The sequence below is a fragment of the Dama dama genome, chromosome 19 (assembly GCF_033118175.1).
Source record: "Dama dama isolate Ldn47 chromosome 19, ASM3311817v1, whole genome shotgun sequence".
NCBI classification, from domain to species: domain Eukaryota; kingdom Metazoa; phylum Chordata; class Mammalia; order Artiodactyla; family Cervidae; genus Dama; species Dama dama.
Genome location: NC_083699.1, coordinates 28564096 through 28586370, shown reverse-complemented (window position 1 = coordinate 28586370; position 22275 = coordinate 28564096). Strand labels below are relative to the sequence as shown.

At 36.3% G+C, this 22275-nt stretch overlaps 1 protein-coding gene across 9 annotated transcripts in view; it reads right to left on the bottom strand.

The window, feature by feature from the left end:
* Window positions 1-22275, bottom strand: part of NAALADL2 (N-acetylated alpha-linked acidic dipeptidase like 2) — a 1498179-nt gene that overhangs the window by 16043 nt on the left and 1459861 nt on the right. The window contains exon 14 of one of the 9 annotated variants that reach the window (XM_061168360.1): window positions 1189-1268. The exons of the other annotated variants lie outside the window; for them this stretch is intronic. Within the exon in view, the coding sequence (XP_061024343.1) occupies window positions 1189-1268 (80 nt within the window). The remainder of the gene's footprint in view (window positions 1-1188; window positions 1269-22275) is intronic. 9 annotated transcript variants of the gene reach the window in all.

The following is a 22275-nucleotide window of genomic DNA, read 5'->3' as shown; positions in this document are numbered from 1 at the left end:
AGCCTCCAATCAAATGTATCCTAAATAATCTTATTGATTATATAGCTACTAAAAATAGACCATATATTCCTTAATAACTATAGATACAATTTTATTTGACTGAAAGGATTTAGAGAATTCATTCAGTTGACATTTGAAATAGACTGTATTAAGGTAAAAAATGCATTATTCCTCTTGAATAGAAAGCACATTATTCAGTATGATTTGAAAACTTAAAAACCAATAGAACATTAAAATGTTCACTAAATTTTAGCTAGAAGGAAAAAATAAGGACCAAGTAGAATAACTGATCTACTGAAACTCTGAATGTTGATCACAGAGGTTGAAGGTATTTAATGAAGGAATGTACTAATGTAAAATTCGTCATAAACACTTGAAAGATTACCTTTCACATTTTATAGAATTGTTATATGTGTTATTAAACATTCACTTTGAAAGTGTAACAAAAAATATTTTAAAGGAACTCTGTTCCTTAGCTGTGTAAATTTGCTCACAATTTATTTTTGTATTATATCTATATTATTGCTAGTCTAAGGAAACAGGAATGCTGTGTTTCTACCAGTAAACAAATGGATCCCAAAACAATTTGCTATGAAAATATTTAAAAAATAAAATGATCTGATTTTGAAATACTATTAAATTTTTCAAAATCCAAGTACCAGATAGGCAAATTTCTATTTTTTATGTTGAAATTGACCATTAAAAAAATTAGATTGTGAGTAAATAGTAGAAATATCAGTCCTTTGCTTTGGGAATTCAAAAACAATATGCATTCACCTGTGCTCTCAGCCATGGGTGTCAGAGGGTTGAAGAGGGTCCCCAGGTACCTAACTCAAAGAAGGTGTACATTTGGTTTTATCAGTCAAAGTTATTTATATCTAATTTGAGAAAAAACATACATTTTTTGATAGTGGGTACATACATAAATATACTACTACATGTAAATGTAATGGTTTACAGAAAAACATTGAGAATGAGGCAGTAACCAAGGGAAGCTGAGTATCATAGAGCACCAAGATTCTGCTATAGCAGCATATTTAGGACATTGACATTTCAGATACTCCCACTGCGACCCCTTCCCTAAGAATACTTCACCACCACTGCAACTTTGCTGCCTCTTAACATTTGCTCTGCCATTGCCAGAAACTTGGTCCACAAGTAGCATGAATAATCTTGAACTGCTCATACATCTTTGCTTCACTTCTTTCAGATATGAAGTCCTGGGAGAGCTCATCCAATTGGCTGAACTTAGGTCATGTGCCTGTAATCTAGGAAGAAAATACCTAGATTCAGTCACCTGTGGAGGAGCTAAGCCCTACTTTCCACCAAGCTCATTATAAGGAATTTCCCACTTATAGGAAACAAAGTCATTTTTTTAAATTAAAAAAATTTGAAACCAGAACTCAGTATCTACTATGTTAGTGATGGGAAGGGAGAGTGTATTTCCACAGGGTTCTCTTGGAATTATGCTGCAAATTGCTGTTCTATTATATTGCAGTTTTCCCCTTCATGTTAAATGTTTGCAAGTACTCCTGTAATATGGCAGCAGTGTTTATCAAATTGAATATGTACAAGAATAAGCTGAGGCATTTTAAAAACTGCTCAAGGGATTCAGATGCAATGAGTCCGGGATACCTCATCGGAGTACACATTTTCATCCTGTGCTCCCTTACTTAAACCTGCTGGGTGACACCCATGCATACTCAGCAACTCCCTCTAGTGAGTTTTACATTTACCAAGAGGTCTTGGTTTGGCCTCAAACTAGCTTCTTCCAATGACATGTTATTATCTACAGAATTACATGATTTATTTAACATTATGATAAATAATGACATATTGAGTGTGAAAGAATCATTCCTGTGAAACTGAACCTGAATGTGTTGGAAAGATTCACAAAGATTAAGTGACACCATGGGAGTGTTGTTGAATTATATGTAAAGAGATAACTGAGCATATCATTAGCAGGGGAGCAGGGAACTATAGTGACAATGGAGAAAGAATCTGCATTTAGATTGTTTTGCAAATGCCTATTTATTTCTCCAAAATGAAAAAGCTGAAATTGGAAATCTCAGATGATGTATCGTTAGTGTGTGTGGCTTAAACAGGAAAGTAAATCTAGAATTCCAATTCGCATAACAACTCAAAGAAAAATCCTTGGTCCTATATCAAAAGATAGGTGATGAAGTTTTGAGTTAAAAATAAACTGCTTTTTCTATCATTTGACCATTTACTGGTTCTGACTGTGTCAGATGAAGGAATGTTTGCCCTTTGGGTATTAGTCAGAACTTCACTGTTAAGAACTATAAAGACATAGGTATCATCTTGAGTTTCAACCATTATGGACCGGTCATTGTGACTTAAAGTATGAGGTTGACAATGGATTGGACTATTTCAGGATCCAAAATAAAAGGTTTTTCATGATTTAGATTCCTATGTGTAGACCTCACTTAGATGTTTTAGCCCATTCTCTTAGTAATAATTTATAAATTTCTTGAATTAATCAGTGGATGTATAAACCAAACTGTCAAAATCAAAGGAGAAAGTCATAATTATTTGGCTTTGCTAATTAGAGTATAATCAACCCGAGTAATCCCTTCTAAATTGTATATTCTAAATTCTCTAGTTTTCCTCTTTATGGATCAAAATTTTTAAAAAAATTAAGTTTTCCTTTCGCTTGCTGCTCTAGACTGTGTGATCTCTGAGCAATGACCCAATATATAAATAATCCATTAAATTATACTAAAAAATTAGAATTTATGGGCATTTTTCATAAATAACTCTGTTGTTGGATATTTAGTTCTTTTGCGAGATATATTAGTAAGTATAAATGTCTGAAATACAAATTACTTTTTAAAGTAATTGACTTTATTCAGTGAATAATGTTAATCTGTAGTTACCTTTCTTGAAGACTGATATTTAGTATATGCAAAAAATAGTACATTCAGTTTTTAACTGAACCATTTTGGGAGCTATGGCCCTAAATATAGAAGAAAAGTAATTGGTTATTTTCACTGCAGATCTGGATATAAGTCATCTTGAAATTTTGCTCTATCCTTAATGAATGTTCTGGCAGACATATTAATCCAATATTTTAAAAAACAACATCACTAAGTGAATCCTGAGCCATATAAAAGCAAGGCATTTAGTAGTAGGTATGTCTAAATTGTGTAAATGTCAGATAGTCTGTGAGGTGATTGTTTAATTTCATAAAGTACATTAAGATGATTAAATCACATGATTTTAAAGAATTTTGATATTTTTAATACCTAGATAAGGCAGATTCAAAACAGCCTACATTTGGATGGAAAATAGAAGAATATAGCAATTACTATACTAATCTCATCATACCTCAGAAAATCTAAGAATTTTTAAGTATAAGTTGATAGAAATTAAGGAACAATAATTACCTTGAGAGCTCAATTTATGAAATACTTATTAAGCACCGAGAACTATATGGAATACAAATGAATTACAAGAGTGGTCTCAGTTCCAAAGAGATTTTGCATTTTGAGTTAAGTGGGAAGAGTAGAGTTTCAGAGCTATTGTCTTTTGCATATGAGGCTAACATAGTAAAACAAAACAAACCCTGATATTCAAAAAGTCTACCAATTTTCTTGCCCGCAAAGACCTCAAAATGAAAAAAAATTTAATAACTGTATATTTTATATTCCGCTGGTGGCTCAGACAGTAAAGAGCCTGCCTGCAATGCAGGAGACCTGGGTCCAATCCCTGGGTTGGGAAGATCCCCTGAAGATGGGCATGACAACCCACACCAGGATTCGTGCCTGGAGAATCCCATGGACAGAGGAGACTGGCGGGTTACAGTCCATAGGACTGCAAAGAGTCAGACAAGACTGAAGTGACTTAGCACACAGACCCACCCCCATACAGTCAGTAAACTTTGCTTTTCCTCTTCAATGGAATTTAAAAATTATTCACTTTCTAATGAAGATAAGTTCTAGTGAGAACAATTATTATTGGTAGTATTGAGCAGCTATAGATAAATGAAGACTTTGAGGATTAAACTACACTAGTTTTGCCCTCCTGTGCTTTTATTAATGCATGAAGTATCAACTCAGAGAAAATCTTACATCTGATGATAATGTGGAAACATTTCTTTTTATTCTTGCTCTCTAAGTATTTATCACTTGTCTATACATTTTATATATGTGTGCATGTGAATACATATGTGTGTATTCATAAATGTATGTGCGTAGATAGATATGTAATTTGTGCCACACTGGATGATGAAGAAAAAAGTCTAAATTTTATATCTACCTCCTATATCATATAACTGAATAGTAAGCTGGTTGTTATACTATAAAATATTACATTTATTAGTAATATAAATCAGTAAGGATAAAAGACAATGAAAACTAAACAAATATATTGTGTTCTAAGAGATAAAGGTCTAATTATGTTGTTTTATGGGCACCGGGGTAATTATGTAAAGATAGAAATTCCCATGTTACTTACAGGCTGTGGAAGATTTCCATAACAGCCTGTCTTGATATCTATTCTTAAATCACACTCTTTTCTCCAATTAAAGGGTCATCTCCAAATCTTAACCCTTATTATATTTGTTTTATCAAAATAGGACTTTATTTACCGAAACTCTGATTACATTAGTAATCACCCTACTTGCGTAGTGTGAGGTTAACTTAGATATCTAAGTTTATATGCTTACTGTTTCTTTGCCCTACTGCGTGAGGAAGAGCAATTTAAAGAAGCTAAATGTTTGAAAAGAAAACATGAATCACATTTAAGAAGAAATTATAGGAACTTTCCTGGTGGTCTAATGGTTAAGACTATGCTGCCATTGCAGGGGGCGTGGGTTAGATCCTTGGTCAAGGGAACTAAGAACCCATATGCCACATGTCTCTGTCCAAAAAAAAAAAAAAAAAAAAATCCAGCCCAGCATGTCAACTCTGATTTAATAAACAGTAAAAAAGAAACTATAAAAAGTAATTTCAACAACAAAGAAAAATGAAAAAATATGAAAGAAATACTAAATGATCAGTATAAAAATCTTGTCCGAGTCTAAAATCCATGCTGTTTCTCAGGATACTAGTTAGTCTTCTTTCCTATCACCACCACTGCATAGCTCTGTGATACATGGCACATTAAAGTTACTTAATTTCTTTGAGATTTTTCTTCCTTACTGGTAAAATGGGAAGTATTATTTACAGTCTAGAGTTTTTGCAGTAATTAGCTAAAATATCTAAAGTGCTTAGGTTGGGCCTGGCATATACAATAAATACTTTATAAATAGTAGCTATTCTTATTTTTTTCAGCTTTTAAAATTTTATATTGGAGTGTAGTTGACTTATGATGTTGTGTTAGTTTCAGGTGTATAGCAAAGTGATTCAGTTACACATATATATGTAGATACCTATTACTTTTCAATTTTTTTTAAATGGTAGCTATTGTTATTACTTTAAATTTCCATGTTTTCCTTCCTTGGACACATATTATCTCCCCCCCTTAATTCTCATCTAACTCTGTCCTTAATACAACAGAGCTGTGAGATCATCAAATAGCTTCTCATACACGCTAGAGTTCATCGAAAACGAAGTTTTAGGGAACAAGGGAAAGACAGCTTCTAAGGGTTTGCCAAGAATATATCACCTCTTGCAAGTACCTGTACCAGTAAACCATCTGCCTTTTAATTATCAAAAATAACACCCATTCACTTTGCTGTATACATACAACATATATGTGTATGAATGACTGTTTAAAAAGGTGTTTTTCAGGTCAGAATAGTCAGATGGCTGGTAGGGACAATACATGGATACACACGTGTATGTGCAAATGTTTTGCTAAACTGTTTTAGACTATTAGAAAAAAATGTATCTTGGTCCATTGGTAGATTAAAAAAGCAGATTCTTTTTACTTGTAATGCTTAGAGGATTATGGTAAATCAATGAATAAAAGTTCTGTATTTTCTGATTTGATATATGTGAGGAAATCCAGCTACTGAATCTGTGAGGTACTAATGAGAGCACAGGTTTCTTATGGTCTGGAGAACCAGAACACAAATTTGATGAATTTCAGAAAGGAACACACCCCTCATGTTTTGTTAACAACTGAAGGCAAACTTTGTTGATTCACCTCAGTGCAACATAGCATGGTTTCATCATGTTACTGTTTAAACACCATTGTACTCTTTGGAGGATACTTGTCTCTCAGGCAGAACTCCTCAAGAACAGAGTTTCTTGTTCACTGTGGATTTCGCCAGGTGTCTAACAAGTAGATATGGAATAAATTTGATGGTATAAATTTATAATGGTGAAAATAATTGCTAATATTTGTAGGTAATTTAATGTATTGTAGGAAATATGCCACCCAAACATACCACTTTAGCATAAGAATTAATTTTTAATTGCCTTTGCTTTTTGCTTCTCTTCTTTTCCCAGCTATTTGTAAGGCCTCCTCAGACAGCCATTTTGCTTTTTTCGTTTCTTTTCCTTGGGGATGGTCTTGATCCCTGTCTCCTGTACATTGTCACGAATCTCTGTTTATAGTTCATCAGGCACTCTGTCTATCAGATCTAGTCCCTTAAATCTATTTCTCACTTCCACTGTATAAGGGATTTGATTTAGGTCATAACTGAATGGTCTAGTGGTTTTCTCCACTTTCTTCAATTTCAATCTGAATTTGCCTTAGGAATGTTATAGGAGTTTGGTTTTTTTTTTTATTATATTTATTTATTTATAAATGATTAATGATTCCTTTATAATTTTGGTTTGATTTCTGCCATATACCAACATGAATGAGCCATAGGTGTGCATATGCCCCCTCCCTCTTGAACCTTCCTCCCTCCTTCCGCCCTTCCCCCTGCCCCCAGGCTGTTACAGAGTCCTGGTTTGAGTTCCCTGAGTCACAGAGCACATTTCCACTGGCTATTTTACATAGGGTAGTGCATATGCTTCCAGTTTAGCATAATAATTATTATGATCTGAAAACAATTGAGAAACAGTAGACAGAAAGCTATCTTCCCCTAACTCTTCATCACTAGAGATGAATCTATATTCTCATCAGCCCAGAGACACCATCAAGAGGAATGTACATAACAAATCTTACTAAAATAGCCCTCATCAATTTTTAGCTTCCCCCAAATATTTCCATCCCTCTAAATATACCCATCAAAAAAGCAAGAGAGTTCCAGAAAAACATCTACATCTGCTTTACTGACTACGCCAAAGCCTTTGACTGTGTGGATCACAATAAACTGTGGAAAATTCTGAAAGAGATGGGAATACCAGACCACCTGACCTGCCTCTTGAGAAACCTGTATGCAGGTCAGGAAGCAACAGTTAGAACTGGACATGGAACAACAGACTGGTTCCAAATAGGAAAAGGAGTAGGTCAAGGCTGTATACTGTCACCCTGCTTATTTAACTAATATGCAGAGTGCATCATGAGAAACGCTGGGCGGGAAGAAGCACAAGCTGAAATCAAGATTGCCAAGAGAACTATCAATAACCTCAGATATGCAGATGATACCACCCTTATGGCAGAGAATGAAGAGGAACTGAAAAGCCTCTTGATGAAAGTGAAAGAGGAGAGTGAAAAAGTTGGCTTAAAGCTCAACATACAGAAAACTAAGATCATGGCATCTGGTCCCATCACCTCATGGGAAATAGATGGGGAGACGGTGGAAACGGTGTCAGACTTTATTTTTTTGGGGTCCCAAATCACTGCAGATGGTGATTACAGCCATGAAATTAAAAGATGCTTACTCCTTGGAAGGAAAGTTATGACCAACCTAGATAGCATATTAAAAAGCAGAGACATTACTTTGCCAACAAAGGTCCGTCTGGTCAAGGCTATGGTTTTTCAAGTGGTCATGTATGGATGTGAGAGTTGCACTGTGAAGAAAGCTGAATGCCAAAAAACTGATGCTTTTGAACTATGGTGTTAGAGAAGACTCTTAAGAGTCCCTTGGACTGCAAGGAGATCCAACCAGTTCATCCTAAAGGAGATCAGTCCTGGGTGTTCAGTGGAAGGACTGATGCTGAAGCTGAAACTCCAGTACTTTGGCCACCTCATGCGAAGAGTTGACTCATTGGAAAAGACCCTGATTCTGGGAGGGATTGGGGGCAGGAGAAGAAGGGAGCAACAGAGGATGAGATGGCTGGATGGCATCACCGACTCGATGGGCATGAGTTTGAGTAAACTCCGGAAGTTGATGATGGACAGGGAGGCCTGGCGTGCTGCGATTCATGGGGTCACAAAGAGTCAGACACGACTGAGGTACTGAACTGGACTGAAATATACCCTTCCCCACAGTGTGCTGCCCTTGGAAGGCTATAACTTTCTTGTTGGGCTTGTCACTTCTCTGTAAATTCATTGTTCTTTTTTTTTTTTTTTCAGTTTTATAGAATAGTTGATAATGTGTTAGTTTCTTCTTTGCAGCAGAATGACTTAGTTACACCCGCCATGGACATATATAAGTGCTTTCTTTTTCATATTCTTTTCCATTACCGTTTGTAACAAGATATTGAATATAGTTCCCTGTGCTATACTTTATTATTTATCCTATATACAATAGTTTGCCTCTGATAATCCTAAATTACCAATATTTCCCTCCCCTACCCACCCACTACTTGGCAACTACAAGTCTGTTCTCTAGTCTGTGAGTCTGTTTTTGTTTTGTGGATGTGTTCATTTTTGCCTTATTTTAGATGCCATATATAAGTGATATCATGTGGTATTTGTCTTTTTCTTATTTCACTTAGTATGATAATCTCCAGTTGTATCCATGTTGTTGCAAATGGCATCATTTCATTCTTTTTTAGGAGTGACTAGTATTCCAGTGTATATGTGTACCATATCTTCCTTATCCATTCATCTATTGATGAACATTTAAGTTCCTTTTATGTCTTACCTTAATGTAAATAGTGCTACTATGAACATAGGGGTGCAAGTATCTTTAAAATTATGGGTTTGTCTGAGTATACGCCCAGGAGTGGGATTGCTGGATCATTTGGCAACTCTAGTTTTATGTGGAAATTTCACACAGTTTTCTAGAGTGGCTACACTAATTTGTATTCTCAACAACAGCATAAGTGGGTTCTCTTTTCTTCACACCCTCTCTAGAATCTGTTATTTATAGAGTTTTTTTTTGATGGCCATTCTGACCTATGTGAGGTGGAACCTCATTGCAGTTTTGATTTGCATTTCTCTGATAACTAGCGATATCGAGCATCTTTCCATGTGCCTGTTGACCATCTGGATGTCTTCTTTGGAGAAATGTCCACTTAGGTATTTCACCCATTTTTTGATAGGGTTGTTTGTTATTATTGAGTTGCATAAGCTATTTGTATATTTTGCAAATTAAGTCCTAGTCAGCATCATTTGCAAATATTTTCTTCCAGTTTATAGGTTGTCTTTTCATTTTTTAATGGTTACCTTTGCTGTGCAAAAGCTTGTTTTTAGTTAAGCCCCCCCCCCTTTTTTTTTTGCCTTTATTTCATTGCCTTGGTGACTCACATAAGAAAGCATTGGTAGAATTTATGTTAGGGAATGTTTTGCCTGTATTCTTTTATAGGAGGTTTATAGTATCTTCTACTTAGGTCTTTAAGTCATTTTGAGTTTGTTTTTGTTTATGGAGTGATGGTGTATTCTAACTTCACTGATTTACCAGCAACTAACTTTCCAAACACCATTTGCTGAAGAGACTGTTTTTCCCCATTGTATATTCTTGTCTCCTTTGTTGAAATTAATTGTCCATAAGTGTGTGGGTTCATTTTTGGGCTCTCTATTCTATTCTATTGCTCCATATGTCTTTGTGCCAATACCATGCTGTTTTGATTACTGTAGCATTCTAGTAATGCCTGAAGTCTGGGAATGTTATGACTCCTGATTTGTTCTTTTTTTTTTTTTTTTTTTTTTTCCAGCATTGCTGTGGCAATTCTAGTTCTTTCATGGTTAAATATAAATTCTTTTTCTGTGAAAAATGTCACTGGTTATTTAATAGGGATTGCATTAAATATGCAGATTGCTTTGGCACTATGGCCATTTTAACAACATTAATTCTTCCAATTCAAGAGCATGGAATATATTTAAATTTTTTATCATCTTTAATTTTCTTTATTAATGTTTTGTAGTGCTCAGCACGTAAATCTTCCTTGGTGAAGTTTATTTGATATGACTTTAAAAGGGATCATTTGTTTACATTCTCTTTCTGATACCTTGTAGCTCAGCTGGTAAAGAATCTGCCTGCAATGCAGGAGACCCTGGTTCAGTTCCTGGGTTGGGAAGATTCCTTGCAGAAGGGAATGACTACCCACTCCAGTATTTTAGCCTGGAGAATTCCATGCACTATATATACATGGGGTCCCAAAGAGTTGGACATGACCAAGCGACTTTCACTTTTTCTGATATTTTGTTGTTAGTGTAAAGAAATGCAAACAATTTCTGTGTGTCAGTCTTGTATCTTGTTACCTTTTGAATTTTTTGATCAGTTCTAGTAGTTTTTGTGTGGAGTTTTAGAGTTTTCTATAGATATAGTATCATGTCACCTGTTTGTAAAGATAATTTTACCTCTCCCTACCATTTTGAATACCTGTAATTTATTCTCCATTTGCTGTGCTTAGAACTTCCAATGCTATGCTGAAGAGTAGCAGTGAGAATGGGCATTCTTATTCCAGATTTTAGAGGGCAGGTGTTCAGCTTTTCACCATTGAGTTTTATATTGTATGTGCATTTTGTCATAAATAGCTTAGCATCACATTGATTGATTTGTGTATGTTGAATCATCCTTGTGATCCTAGGATGAATCCAACTAGTTTGTGGTATATGGGATTTTTTTATGTGTTGCTGGATTTGTTTTGTGAATAATTTGTTGAGAATTTTTGCATCTATATTCATCAAAGATATTGATCTGTAAATTTTTGGTAGTTCTTTTGTCTGAGGCTATCAGGGTGATGCAGATTTTATAGTGTCTTTGGAAGTGTTCCTTAGTCTTTAGCCTTTTGGAAGAGATTGAATTCTTTGTATGTGTGCTAGGTATCCTCTGTAAAGCCATCTGGTCTTAGACTTTTGTTTGTAGGAAGTTTTTTTTTTTTTTTTTTTTTTTTCATTACAGATTCTATTTCATTTCTGGTAATTGATCTTTTCAAATTATTTATTTCTTCTTGATTCAAACTTGGTGGGCTCTATGTTTCTAGAAACCTGTCCATTTCTTCAAGGTTTACAAATTTATTGGTATACAATTGTTCATAATATTCTCTTTTTTTGTATTTCTGCATTATCTATTGTGATTTCTCCTCTTTCTTTTTATTTTTGCTTTTATTAGAGTATGATTGCTTTCCACTTTTGTGCTAGTTTCTACTGTACAACAAAGTGAATCAGCTATGTGTAGATATCTATCCCCTCCCTCTTAGACCTCCCTCCCAATCCCCACCTAATTCCACCCATTCAATGCCCACAGAGCATGGAGCTGAGCTCCACATGCTATAAATCAAGTCCCCACTAGTTATCTATTTTACATATGATAGCTTGTATATGTCAATCCTAATCAACCAATTCATACCACGTTCCCCTCCCCTGCCTGTGTCTACATGTCTTTCCTGTATATCTGTGTCTCTATTGTTGTTCAGTCACCAAGTTGTGTCCAACTCTTCACCATCTGAAGGACTACAGTATGCCAGGTTTCTCTGTCCTCACCAACTCCCAGAGTTTGCCCAAGTTCACATCCAATGAATCGGCGATGCCATCCAACCATCTCATCCTTTGTTGCCCTTTTCTCCTTCTACCTTCTGTTTTTCCCAGGGTCTTTTCCAGTGAGTTCAGCTGTTCACATCAGATGGGCAAAGTATTGAAGCTTCAGCTTCAGCATCAGCCCCTCCAAAGAGCATTCAGGGTTGATTTCCTTTAGGATTGACTGGTTTGATCTTGCTGTCAAAGCATCTTCTCCAACAGCACAGTTTAAAAGCATCATTTCTTAGCAGTCAGCCCTTAATGGGCCAGCCCCCTCACATCCATATGTGACTACTGGAAAGACCATAACCTTGACTATATGGATCTTTGTCAGCAAGGTGATGTCTTTGTGTTTTAACACACTAAGTTTGTCATAGCTTCCCCACCAAGAAGCAATCATCTTCTAGTTTCATGGCTGTAGTAACCTTCTGCAGTGATTTTAGAGCCCAAGAAGAGGAAATCTGTCACTGCTTCCACTTTTCCCCCATCTATTTGTCATAAAGTGATGGGATGGCTATGACCTTCATTTTTGAAATATTGAGTTTTAAGATAACTTTTTCATTCTCCTCCTTCACCTTCATCAAGAGGCTCTTTAGTTCCTCTTTGCTTTCTGCCATTAGAGTGGTATCATCCCCATATCTGAGGTTGTTGCTATTTCTCCTGTCAGTCTTGATTCCAGCTTGTAACTCATCCAGCCCAGCATTTCACATGATGTGCTCTGCATATAAGTTAAATAAAGAGAGTGACAATGAATAACCTTGTACTCCTTTCTCAATTCTGAGCCAGTCAGTTGTTCCATACAGGGTTCTAACTTGCTTCTTGACCTGTATTCAGGTTTCACAGGAGACAGGTAAGATGATACGGTATTCCCATCTCTTTAAGACTTTTCCATACTTTGTTATGATCCACACTGTCAGAGGCTTTAGCATAGCCAATGAAACAGAGGTAGATGTTTTTCTGGAATGCCTTTGCTTTTTCTATGATCCAGTAAATGTTGGCAATTTGATCTCTGGTTTCTCTGCTCTTTCTAAACCCAGCTTGAACATCTGGAAGTTCTCTGTTCATGTAATACTGAAGCCTAGCTTGGAGGACTTTTAGCACAACCTTACTAGCATGGGAGATGAGTGCAATTGTTCAGTGATTTGAACACTTTCTTAAGTACTGCCCTTCTTGGGAATTGAAATGAGGATTGACCTTTTCCAGTCCTGTGGCCACTGCTGGGTTTTCCCAGATTTGCTGATATTATTGAGTGCAGCACATAAATAGCATCATCTTTTAGGATTTTAAATAGCTCTGCTGAAATTCCATCACCTCCACTGGCTTTATTGGCAGCAGTGTTTCTTAAAGCACACTTGACTTCACAAAATGTCTGGCTCTGAGTGAGTGACTATACCATCAAGGTTATCTGGATCATTAAAGCTCTTTTTTGTATAATTCTTCTGTGTATTCTTTCCATCTCCTCTTGATCTTTTCTGCTTCTGTTATGTCTTTACAATTTCTGTTCTTTATTGTGCCCTTCTTAGGATGAAATGTTCCTTTGATATTTCCAATTTTCATGAAGAATCTCTAGTCTTACCTTTTCTGTTGTTTTCTGCTATTTCTTTGCACTGTTCATTGAGGAAGGCCTTCTTGACTTTCCCTGCTATTCTCTGGAACTCTGGATTTAGTTGGGTGTACCTTTCCCTTTCTCCTTTGCTTTTTGCCTCCCTTCTTTCCTCAGCTATTTGTAAATCTTCCTCAGATAATCACTTTTCCTTCTTGCATTTCTTTTACTTTGGGATGGTTTTGTTCGCTGCCTCCTGTCCAATATTATGGACCTCTGTCCATAGTTCTTCAAGCACTCTGTTTACTATATCTAATGCCTTGAATCTATTCATCACTTCCACTGTATATTCATAGGGGATTTGATTTAAGTCATACCTAACTGGCCTAGTGATTTCCCCTGCTTTCTTTAGATTAAGCTTGAATTTTGCTACAGGGAGGTGATGATCTGAGCCACAGTCAGCTCCAGGTCTTATTTATATTGACTGTATACAGCTTCTCCATCTTCAGCTACAAAGAATATAATCAATCTGATTTCAGTACTGACCATTTGGTGATGTCCATGTGTAAAGTCATCTCTTCCATTGTTGAAAAAGAGTTTGCTTGGACCAGTGCATTCTCTTGGCAGAATTCTGTTAGCCTTTGCCCTGCTTCATTTTGTACTCCAAGGCAAACTTGTCTTGTCACTTCAGGTATCTCTTGACTTCCTAATTTGCATTCCAATCCCTTATGATGAAAATGATATCTTTGTTTTGCTGTTAGTTCTAAGAGGTCTAGGTCTTCACAGGACCATTCAACTTCAGCTTCTTCAGCATCAGTGGTTGGGCATAGACTTGAATTACTGTGATATTGAATGGCTTGCATTGGAAATGAACCTAGATCATTGTCATTTTTAAGGTTGTACCCAACTACTTCATTTCGGACTCTGGTTGATAATGAGGGCTACTCCATTTCTTCTATGGGATTATTGCTTCCAGTAGTAGATATAACGGTCATCTGAATAAAATTCACCCATTCCTGTCCATTTTAGTTCACTGATTCCTAAGATGGCAATGTTTATTCTTGCCATCTCCTGCTTGCCGACATCTAATTTACCTTGATTCATGGACCTAACATTCCAGATTCCTATGCTTTACTGTTCATTACTGCATCGGATTTTGCTTTCGTCACCATATACATCCATAACTGAGTGTCACTTCTGCTTTGGTCCAACCACTACATTTTTTCTGGAGCTATTAGTAATTGTCCTCTGCTCTTCCCCAGTAGCATATTGAACACTTTCCAACCTGGGCGGGGGTGGGGGGGGCTCATCTTTTGGTGTCATAGCTTTTTTGCCTTTTTATATAGCTCATGACATTCTCATGGCTAGTATACTGGAGTGGTTTGCCATTCCCTCCTCCAGTGGATCACATTTTATCAGAACTCTCCACTATGACCCATCCATCTTGGGTGGCCCTACACAGCATTTCTCATAGGTTCACTGAGTTCCACATTGAGTTCCACAAAGCCCCTTCACAATGACAAGGCAGTGATCCATGTCTCTATCCCTGCATTACAAATGGGTTCATCTGTACAATTTTTAGACTGCACATATATGTGTTTATATACACACACACACACACACACACACACAATGTTTTTTTCTCTTTCATTTCTTATTTTGCTTATTTGGGTCTTTTCTCTTTTCTTCATAGTGAGCCTGGCCAGAGATTTATCAGTTTTGTTAACCTTTTCAAAGAATCAGTTCTTGTTTTTATTGATGTTTTTTCCCCTATGACTTTTTAAATCTCTATTTCCTCTCTGATCTTTATTATCTCCTTTTTTCTGCTGACACCTTGTCCCTTTCTAATTTTGCTTGCTTTTCTTTTTCTAATTCTTTCAGGTGATAGGTTAGATTGTTTATTTGAGATTTTTCATATTTCTTGAAAAATATCTGTATCACTATGAACTTCCTTCTAAGAACTGCTTTGTTCCACCCCATAGATATTTTACAGTCGTGCTTTAATTGTCATTTGCCTCAATGTATTTTTTGCTCTCTTCTTTGATTTTATCGTTGACCCATTGGTTTATAGTAGCATGTTGTTTGGTGGCTCAGTGGTCAGGAATTTGACTGCCAATGTAGGGGACACAGGTTCAATACTACAGCTGGGGATATCCCTTGGAGAAAGAAATGGCAAACCACTACAGTATTCTTGCCTAGAAAATACAATGGATAGAGGAGCCTGGTGGATTACAGTGCATGGGGTTGCAGTTGGACATGACTTAGAGATTAAACGACAACAACAACATGAAGCGTGTTGTTTAGTCTCTGTGTAACTTTTTCTTATTTCTTTTCTTTTTTTTTTTTTTTTGTGATTGATTTCTAATTTCACTCCATTGTGACCAGAAAAGATTCTTGAAATAATTTCTGTACTCTTAAACTTGTTCAGGCTTATTTTGTGCCCTAGTAAGTGGTCAGTCCTAAAGAATGTTCCATGGGCACTTGAAAAGAATGTGTATTCTTCTGTTTTTGGATGTAATGTCCTGAAAATATAAATTAGTCTAACGGTTCTAATGTATCATTTAGGGTCTCTGTTGCCTTATTGATTGTCTGGAAGAACTGTCCATTGACAAGAGTGAGGTGTAAATATCTCCTACTATTATTGTATTTCTGTCAGTTTCTCCCTTTCTGTCCATTAGTATTTATTTTTATGTTTTTGGATGCTCCTACATCGGGTGCATATATACTGATGAGTATAATATCCTCTCCTTATATTGATCCTTTTATCACTATATAGCGTCCTTCTTTCCATGGAGAAGGAAATGACATCCTACTCCAATATTCTTGCCTGGGAAATCCCATGGACAGAGGAGTCTGGTTGGCTATGGTCCATGTGGTCACAAAGAGTTGGAAATGACTGAAGTGACTAAGCAAGCAAGTATACACTGTCCTTCTTTATATTTGTTTATAGCCTTTGAGTTAAAGCCTATTTTGTCTGATATGAGCATTTTAACCCAGGCATTCTTATCATTTCCATTTGCATGAAATATCTGTCCATCCTCCCACTTCAATCTATGTGTTTCCTTTATCCTGAAGTGGGTCTTTTATAGGTATCATATTGTAGACTCTGTTTTTAGTTAAATCCAACCTGCCACTCTGTGCCTTTTGATTGGAACATTTAGTCCATTGATACTTAAAGTACTTATTGATAGATATGTATTTATTGCCATTTTAAGCCTTGTCTCCCCATTTATTTTTTATTTCTTCTTTATCCCTTTCTGTTTTTCCTTTTGTGGGTTAATGGTTTTCCTTCTATTATACTTATGTTCTCTTCATTTTGGTTTTAGTGGATCTATTGTATGTTTTTTGATCTGTGGTTACTTTGTTTTTCAAATATGAAAAATAACTCCTTATATATCTACTTGCCTTAGACTAGTAGTCTTATAAGCTCAAGCACATTCTTGGAGGAAAATTATCTACGTTTTCTTACTCTCCTCCATCACATTTTATAATTTTGACATCCTCTTTTGCATCTTCACATTCATCCTTATACTGTTCATTTTGGTTATCATCACCTTCACAGAATATTATTTTAATTCTGTGTACTGGCTTATTTGAGCTTCCCAAGTGACACAGTGGTAAAGAACCCACCTGCCAATGCAGGAGATGCCAGAGACATGGATTTTATTCCTGGGTCTGGAAGATCCCCTAGAGCAGGAAAGACTGGAGCAACCCACTCCAGTATTCTTGCCTGGCAAATCCCATGGACAGAGGAGCCTACTGGGTTATAGTCCATGGGGTCACAAAGAGTTGGACGTTACTGAGCATGCACACATGCATGCACTGGCTTATTTAAGTGATTTACTTTCCAATAGTAATTTTTGCTTTCCTATAGATTCTTATCTTTTATTTAGAGGAGATCTTTCCATATTTCCTTTAGGATAGGTTTAGTATTGCTGTATTCTTTTAGTTTTTGATTGTCTAAGTAATTCTGTATCTCTCCTTCTATTCTAAATGATTTTCTTGCTGGGCTGAGTATCCTAGTTTGCAGATTTTTCCCTTTCAGCAGGACTTTGAATAAATCTTTCCACTTCTATCTGACCCGCAATGTTTCAGTAGAAAAATCAACTGATAGTCTCATAGGAATTCCCTTGTAGTTCTTTGTTTTTCTTTTGCTGCCTTTAGAATCTTTTGCTATTTTTATCATATGTCTTGGTGTAGATCTGTTTGGGGCTATCTTGTTCTGAACTCTCTGTGCTTCCTGTATCTGGATATGTTTTCTTCTTTAGGTTTGTCAAGTTTTCCATTTGGCATGCTTTATGTTATACAATAGGTCTCATATTGCTTTCATTTTTTTCCCCTTTAAGTTTCTACCTACTGTTCTAATTAGGTGATTTTCATTATTTATCTTCTAGATCACTTATTCTTCTACATTATTCATCCTGCTATTCATAGCCTTTAGTTCAACTTTCATCTCATCAAGTGAATTGTCTAATTTTTTTGGCCCCTCCTGGTTTCCAGTTCTTTTTCATAGTATTCTGCATTTCTGTAGATAGTTTTCCTTTATTCCTTCAGTATTTTCTTTATCTCATTTTTGAACTTTGTGTCTATTATATTGAAGAGGTCTGTTTCATTGTTGTTCTTTTAGGGATATTCTCTCATCTTCTTTTTGTTGTTCACATACATTAAAAAATTTTTAATTTTGTTGGATTATCATTGATTTACAATATTATTAGTTTCAGCAAAGTGATTTAGTTAAATAATACATATACATATATTCAATATTTTTTATATCCTTTTCTCATAATTGGAAATATTTCCCCTGTTGCTTCTATTCTTTTACTTATATTTCTCTTGCTCTATGAGTTTAGGAGAAATATTTATCTACTGTGGTATTAGAGGGCTATTTTTATGTGGCTAAACCCATGTGTACCCAGCATGGATTTAATATTTTTTGGTGCAAGGGCTGTTTGAGAATGGATTCTTGCCACCTCATTCCTGGTGTATACTCCTATCCCCTTGATAGGAGGTGTGACTGATGTGGTGACCAGAGCCCATACTGGATATTGAGCTGGGCTTCCTCTTTGTTCTGTGGTTGTCACTGCTCTGTTAGGAGTAGGATATGCCCCCTAGTTGGAGTAGAAGCCCCCAAATTATTTTCAGAGGTGTGTTTCTAATCTGGCATGTGAGGTAGGCAGGATTGGAGCACTCTTACCGGGAGTGGAACCACTGAATATTTCTGCACTGGAGCTGTTCACCTATGAGTGTGCTCTGTTGTGCCACCCTTTACCCATTGTGTAGGCTCACAAAATCCACTCTTGTTGGCACTGCCCTTGGCCCCACTTCAACTGTGAATGCTGGCAGCCGGCCCTAGTGTCATTCAGGCTTTATTTTCAGAAGGCCACCAACTCAGGTCCACTGAACTGAGGTCTCTGGACCACAGTAGTAGTCATGCATCTAGGCCCCACTGTGGGAGCTAGGGAGGTGGCTCCAGTGCTAACCCGACCCAGTCCCGAAGCGTATGTGCCCACAAAGCCCAGAGCTACTAAGGCTAGACCTATCCCTGCCACAGGACCATCCATTGTCCTTTCAGATACTTCACAAACACTGAATTTACAAAACTGGTAGCTAAGTTGTAAATTTCTGGTTCAGGCCACCATGAGGAGAGGTTTCAGTTCTGCTTCCTGAGTCACATGGCCCCTAGGAACTCAGCTGTGATTTCAACCCCACCTCTGCATGCAGGCAACCCCCCGGCAGCTGTTCCGAGCGTTGCAGAGGTGGTGGCTGTGGCAAGCAAGCCAGCCTGGGAGGGAACCTCTCCTGGAGCCTGCAGAGGCAGGGGCCGGCGGTTGCTTAAGGAGACTGCAATGGCGGCCCTGCCCCAGAGGAGAGGAACGTCTCCTCTCCTTCAGCTCCCTCCCAAGGGCACAGGACTCATTCTGCTTCCTCTTTGGTTGTTTTTTTTTTTTCCTGTCCCTGGTCCTAATTAATTATGTGGAGACCTTTCTTGTCCTTTCAGGTATCTGAAGTCTTTTGTTAGTGTTCTGTGGGTGCTCTGTGAAAATTGTTAAATTTGTACCTGTATTATTGATGCATTTGTGAAAAGAAGTTAGTTTGACATCCTACTACTTCACCATCTTGATTACAATCCACCCATTGCTCTTCTTTAAGATGCTATAAAAATACAAGTTCTGACCACCCCTTTGAGTTACTCATCACTGAGTTTCTCTTCTGTGGACATGTGCTTCATGTGTTAATCAACTGTTTGTTTTTCTCTTGTTAATCTAACTTTATACGTCTAGTTTGCAGGGTCCCAGTTAGTGAACCTAGGGAGACAGAAGAAAAGTTTTTTTCCCCTCACTACAATATGCTGAGCAATATTCTAAGCATTTTGCATATTCTAGTACATTTAATCCTTAAAACAACTTAATGCAACATATACCATTAGTGCTCAGCTGCCAAGTCGTGTCTGACTCTTTGCAACCTCATGAACTGTAACCCACCAGGCTCAGACTTTGTCCATGGGATTTCCTAGGCAAGAATACTGGAGTAGGTTGCCATTTCCTTCTCAAATACCATTAGTAATACCCATTTCACAGAGAAAGGGAAAGGCATAGAGAGATAAGGCAGTCTAACATCACATAGCACTTAAGTAGGAGAGGCAATATTTAGAAAAGCAGATGGTTGAAAGTATTTTGAGTATCAGTCTCTATTTTGGGACTTATATTAAAATCATGTTTCAGCTAGTACTAAACTTGAAACTCAGGACTGGTAGATACAAAAGTTCCAAAGAAATAACAAAATGAATTTTTCCAAACTGCCATAAAACAGAAAACCCCAAACTTACAATAATTCATGGCACTGGCAATAAGAAAATAGTAAATAAAATTTTCTCCCTACTCCAATAATGATTTCCTTTAAAAAAAAAAAAATCAAGTAAGATGGTAAGAAATACTTGCCTGAGGATGTTTTCTAACAAAAGAGGGAGGTGATCACATATACTAAGTACTTCTCCACCCACTGTGAACACTTAAAATTTGTGTCTCTCTTTTTTTAATTATCAAATTTTATCTAGACATATTATAACAGTTAAATAAATGTTATAGCATAGTTACATATACTCCAAATATGAGACCTGTACTCATTTTTCATGAGTGTTTTCTTTTTTTCTTAAACTACAGTTGATTTACAATATTGTGTTAGTTTCAGGCATATGGGATACTGAATCAGTTATAATTTTTTCCTTATTCCATTGTAGGCTACTGTAAGATACTGATAATAATTTCCTGTGCTATACAGTAATTCCTTGTTACTTATCTATTTTTGTATAATAATTTGTATCTATTAACCCCATACTCCTAATTTGTCCCTGCCCCATCTCTCTGCTTTGATAAATATGTTTTATTTGTATTACTTTTTAGATTTCACTTAAAAGTAGAATCTATATTTGTCTTTGATATATAATATTCTCTAGGTCCATCCATATTGCTGCAGATGACAACATTCTTTTTTATGACTGAGTAACATTTCACTGTATACATATACCACATCTTATTAAGCCAATCATCTGCTGATGGGAACTTAGGTTGTTTCCATGTCTTGGCTATAGCAAAGAGTGCTGCTGGGAACACTGGGGTGCATGTATCTTTTTGAGTTAATGTTCTTGTTTTTCCCACATATATTCTCACAAGTAAGTTTGCTGGATCATATACATGGTAGTCGTACTTTTATTTTTTGAAGGAACCTCCATACCATTTTACATAGCTGTACCAATTTACATTCCCACCAGCAGTGTATGATGGTTCCTTTTTCTACATATCCTGTCCAGCATTTATTATGTGTAGACATTTCCAATATAGCTATTCTGACCAACGAGAGGCAGTACCTCATTGTGGCTTTAACTTGCATTTCTCTAATAATGAGCAATATTGAGCATCATTTTATATGTCTGTCTGTCATCTGTTTATCTTTCTTGGAAAAGTGTCTATTTAGGACTTCTGCCCACTTTGGGACTGAGCTTTTTGGTTTTTTCAATATTAAGTTTTCTGAGCTGTTTGTATATATTGGATATTAACCCCTTATTGTTCACACCATTTGCAAATATATTCTCCCATTCTGTGGACTGTCTTTTCATTTTGTTGACAGTTTTCTTTGATGTGCAAAAGATTTTACAATTGTTTAGGTACCATTAGTTTATATTTGCTTTTATTTCCTTTGAGTTGCAAGACACAACTGAGAAAATATTTCTACAATTTGTCTGAGAATGTTTTGTCTATAATTTTATTCTGGGTTTTTTCTAAATGAAATTTCTTTTTACCTTTCTCTTTCTGATATTTCATTCTTAGTGTAAAGAAATGCAACACATGTCTGTAAATTAGTATTGTATCCTATTACATTACTGAATTCATTTATTAGTTCTAATAATTTTCCTTTGGGTCTTTTTGCTGTTATTATTATTTTTAAACTGGGGCATAATTAATATTATAAAAAGTTGGGACTTCCCAGGTGGCTCAGTGGTAAAGAATCCGCCTGCCAATGTAGAAGACGTGGGTTCGATCCCTGGATAGGGAAGATCCCTTGGAGAAGGAAATGGCAACCCACTCGAGTATTCTTGCCTGGAAAATCCAATGAACATTGGAGCCTGGTGGGTACAAGTCCATGAGGTTGCAAAGAGTCAGACACAACTTAGCGACTAAACAGCAACATTATATAAATTACAGGTGTACAACATGGTGATTGAGAATTTTTAAAGGTTATATTCCATTTATAGTTATTATAAAATATTGGCTATATACCCTATGTTGTACAACATATTCTTGCAACTTATTTTATTAATAATTGGTTGCACCACTTAATCCCTGACCTTATCATGCCCCCACCACTGGTAACCACTAGATTGTTATCTGTATCTGTGAGTTTGTTTCCTTCCTGTTAAAACTCACTAATCTGTTTTAATTTTTAGATTCTGCATATAAGTGATCATACAGTATTGTCTTCTCTGACTTATTTCACTTAGCATAATGCACTTCCAGTTCAACCATACCTTT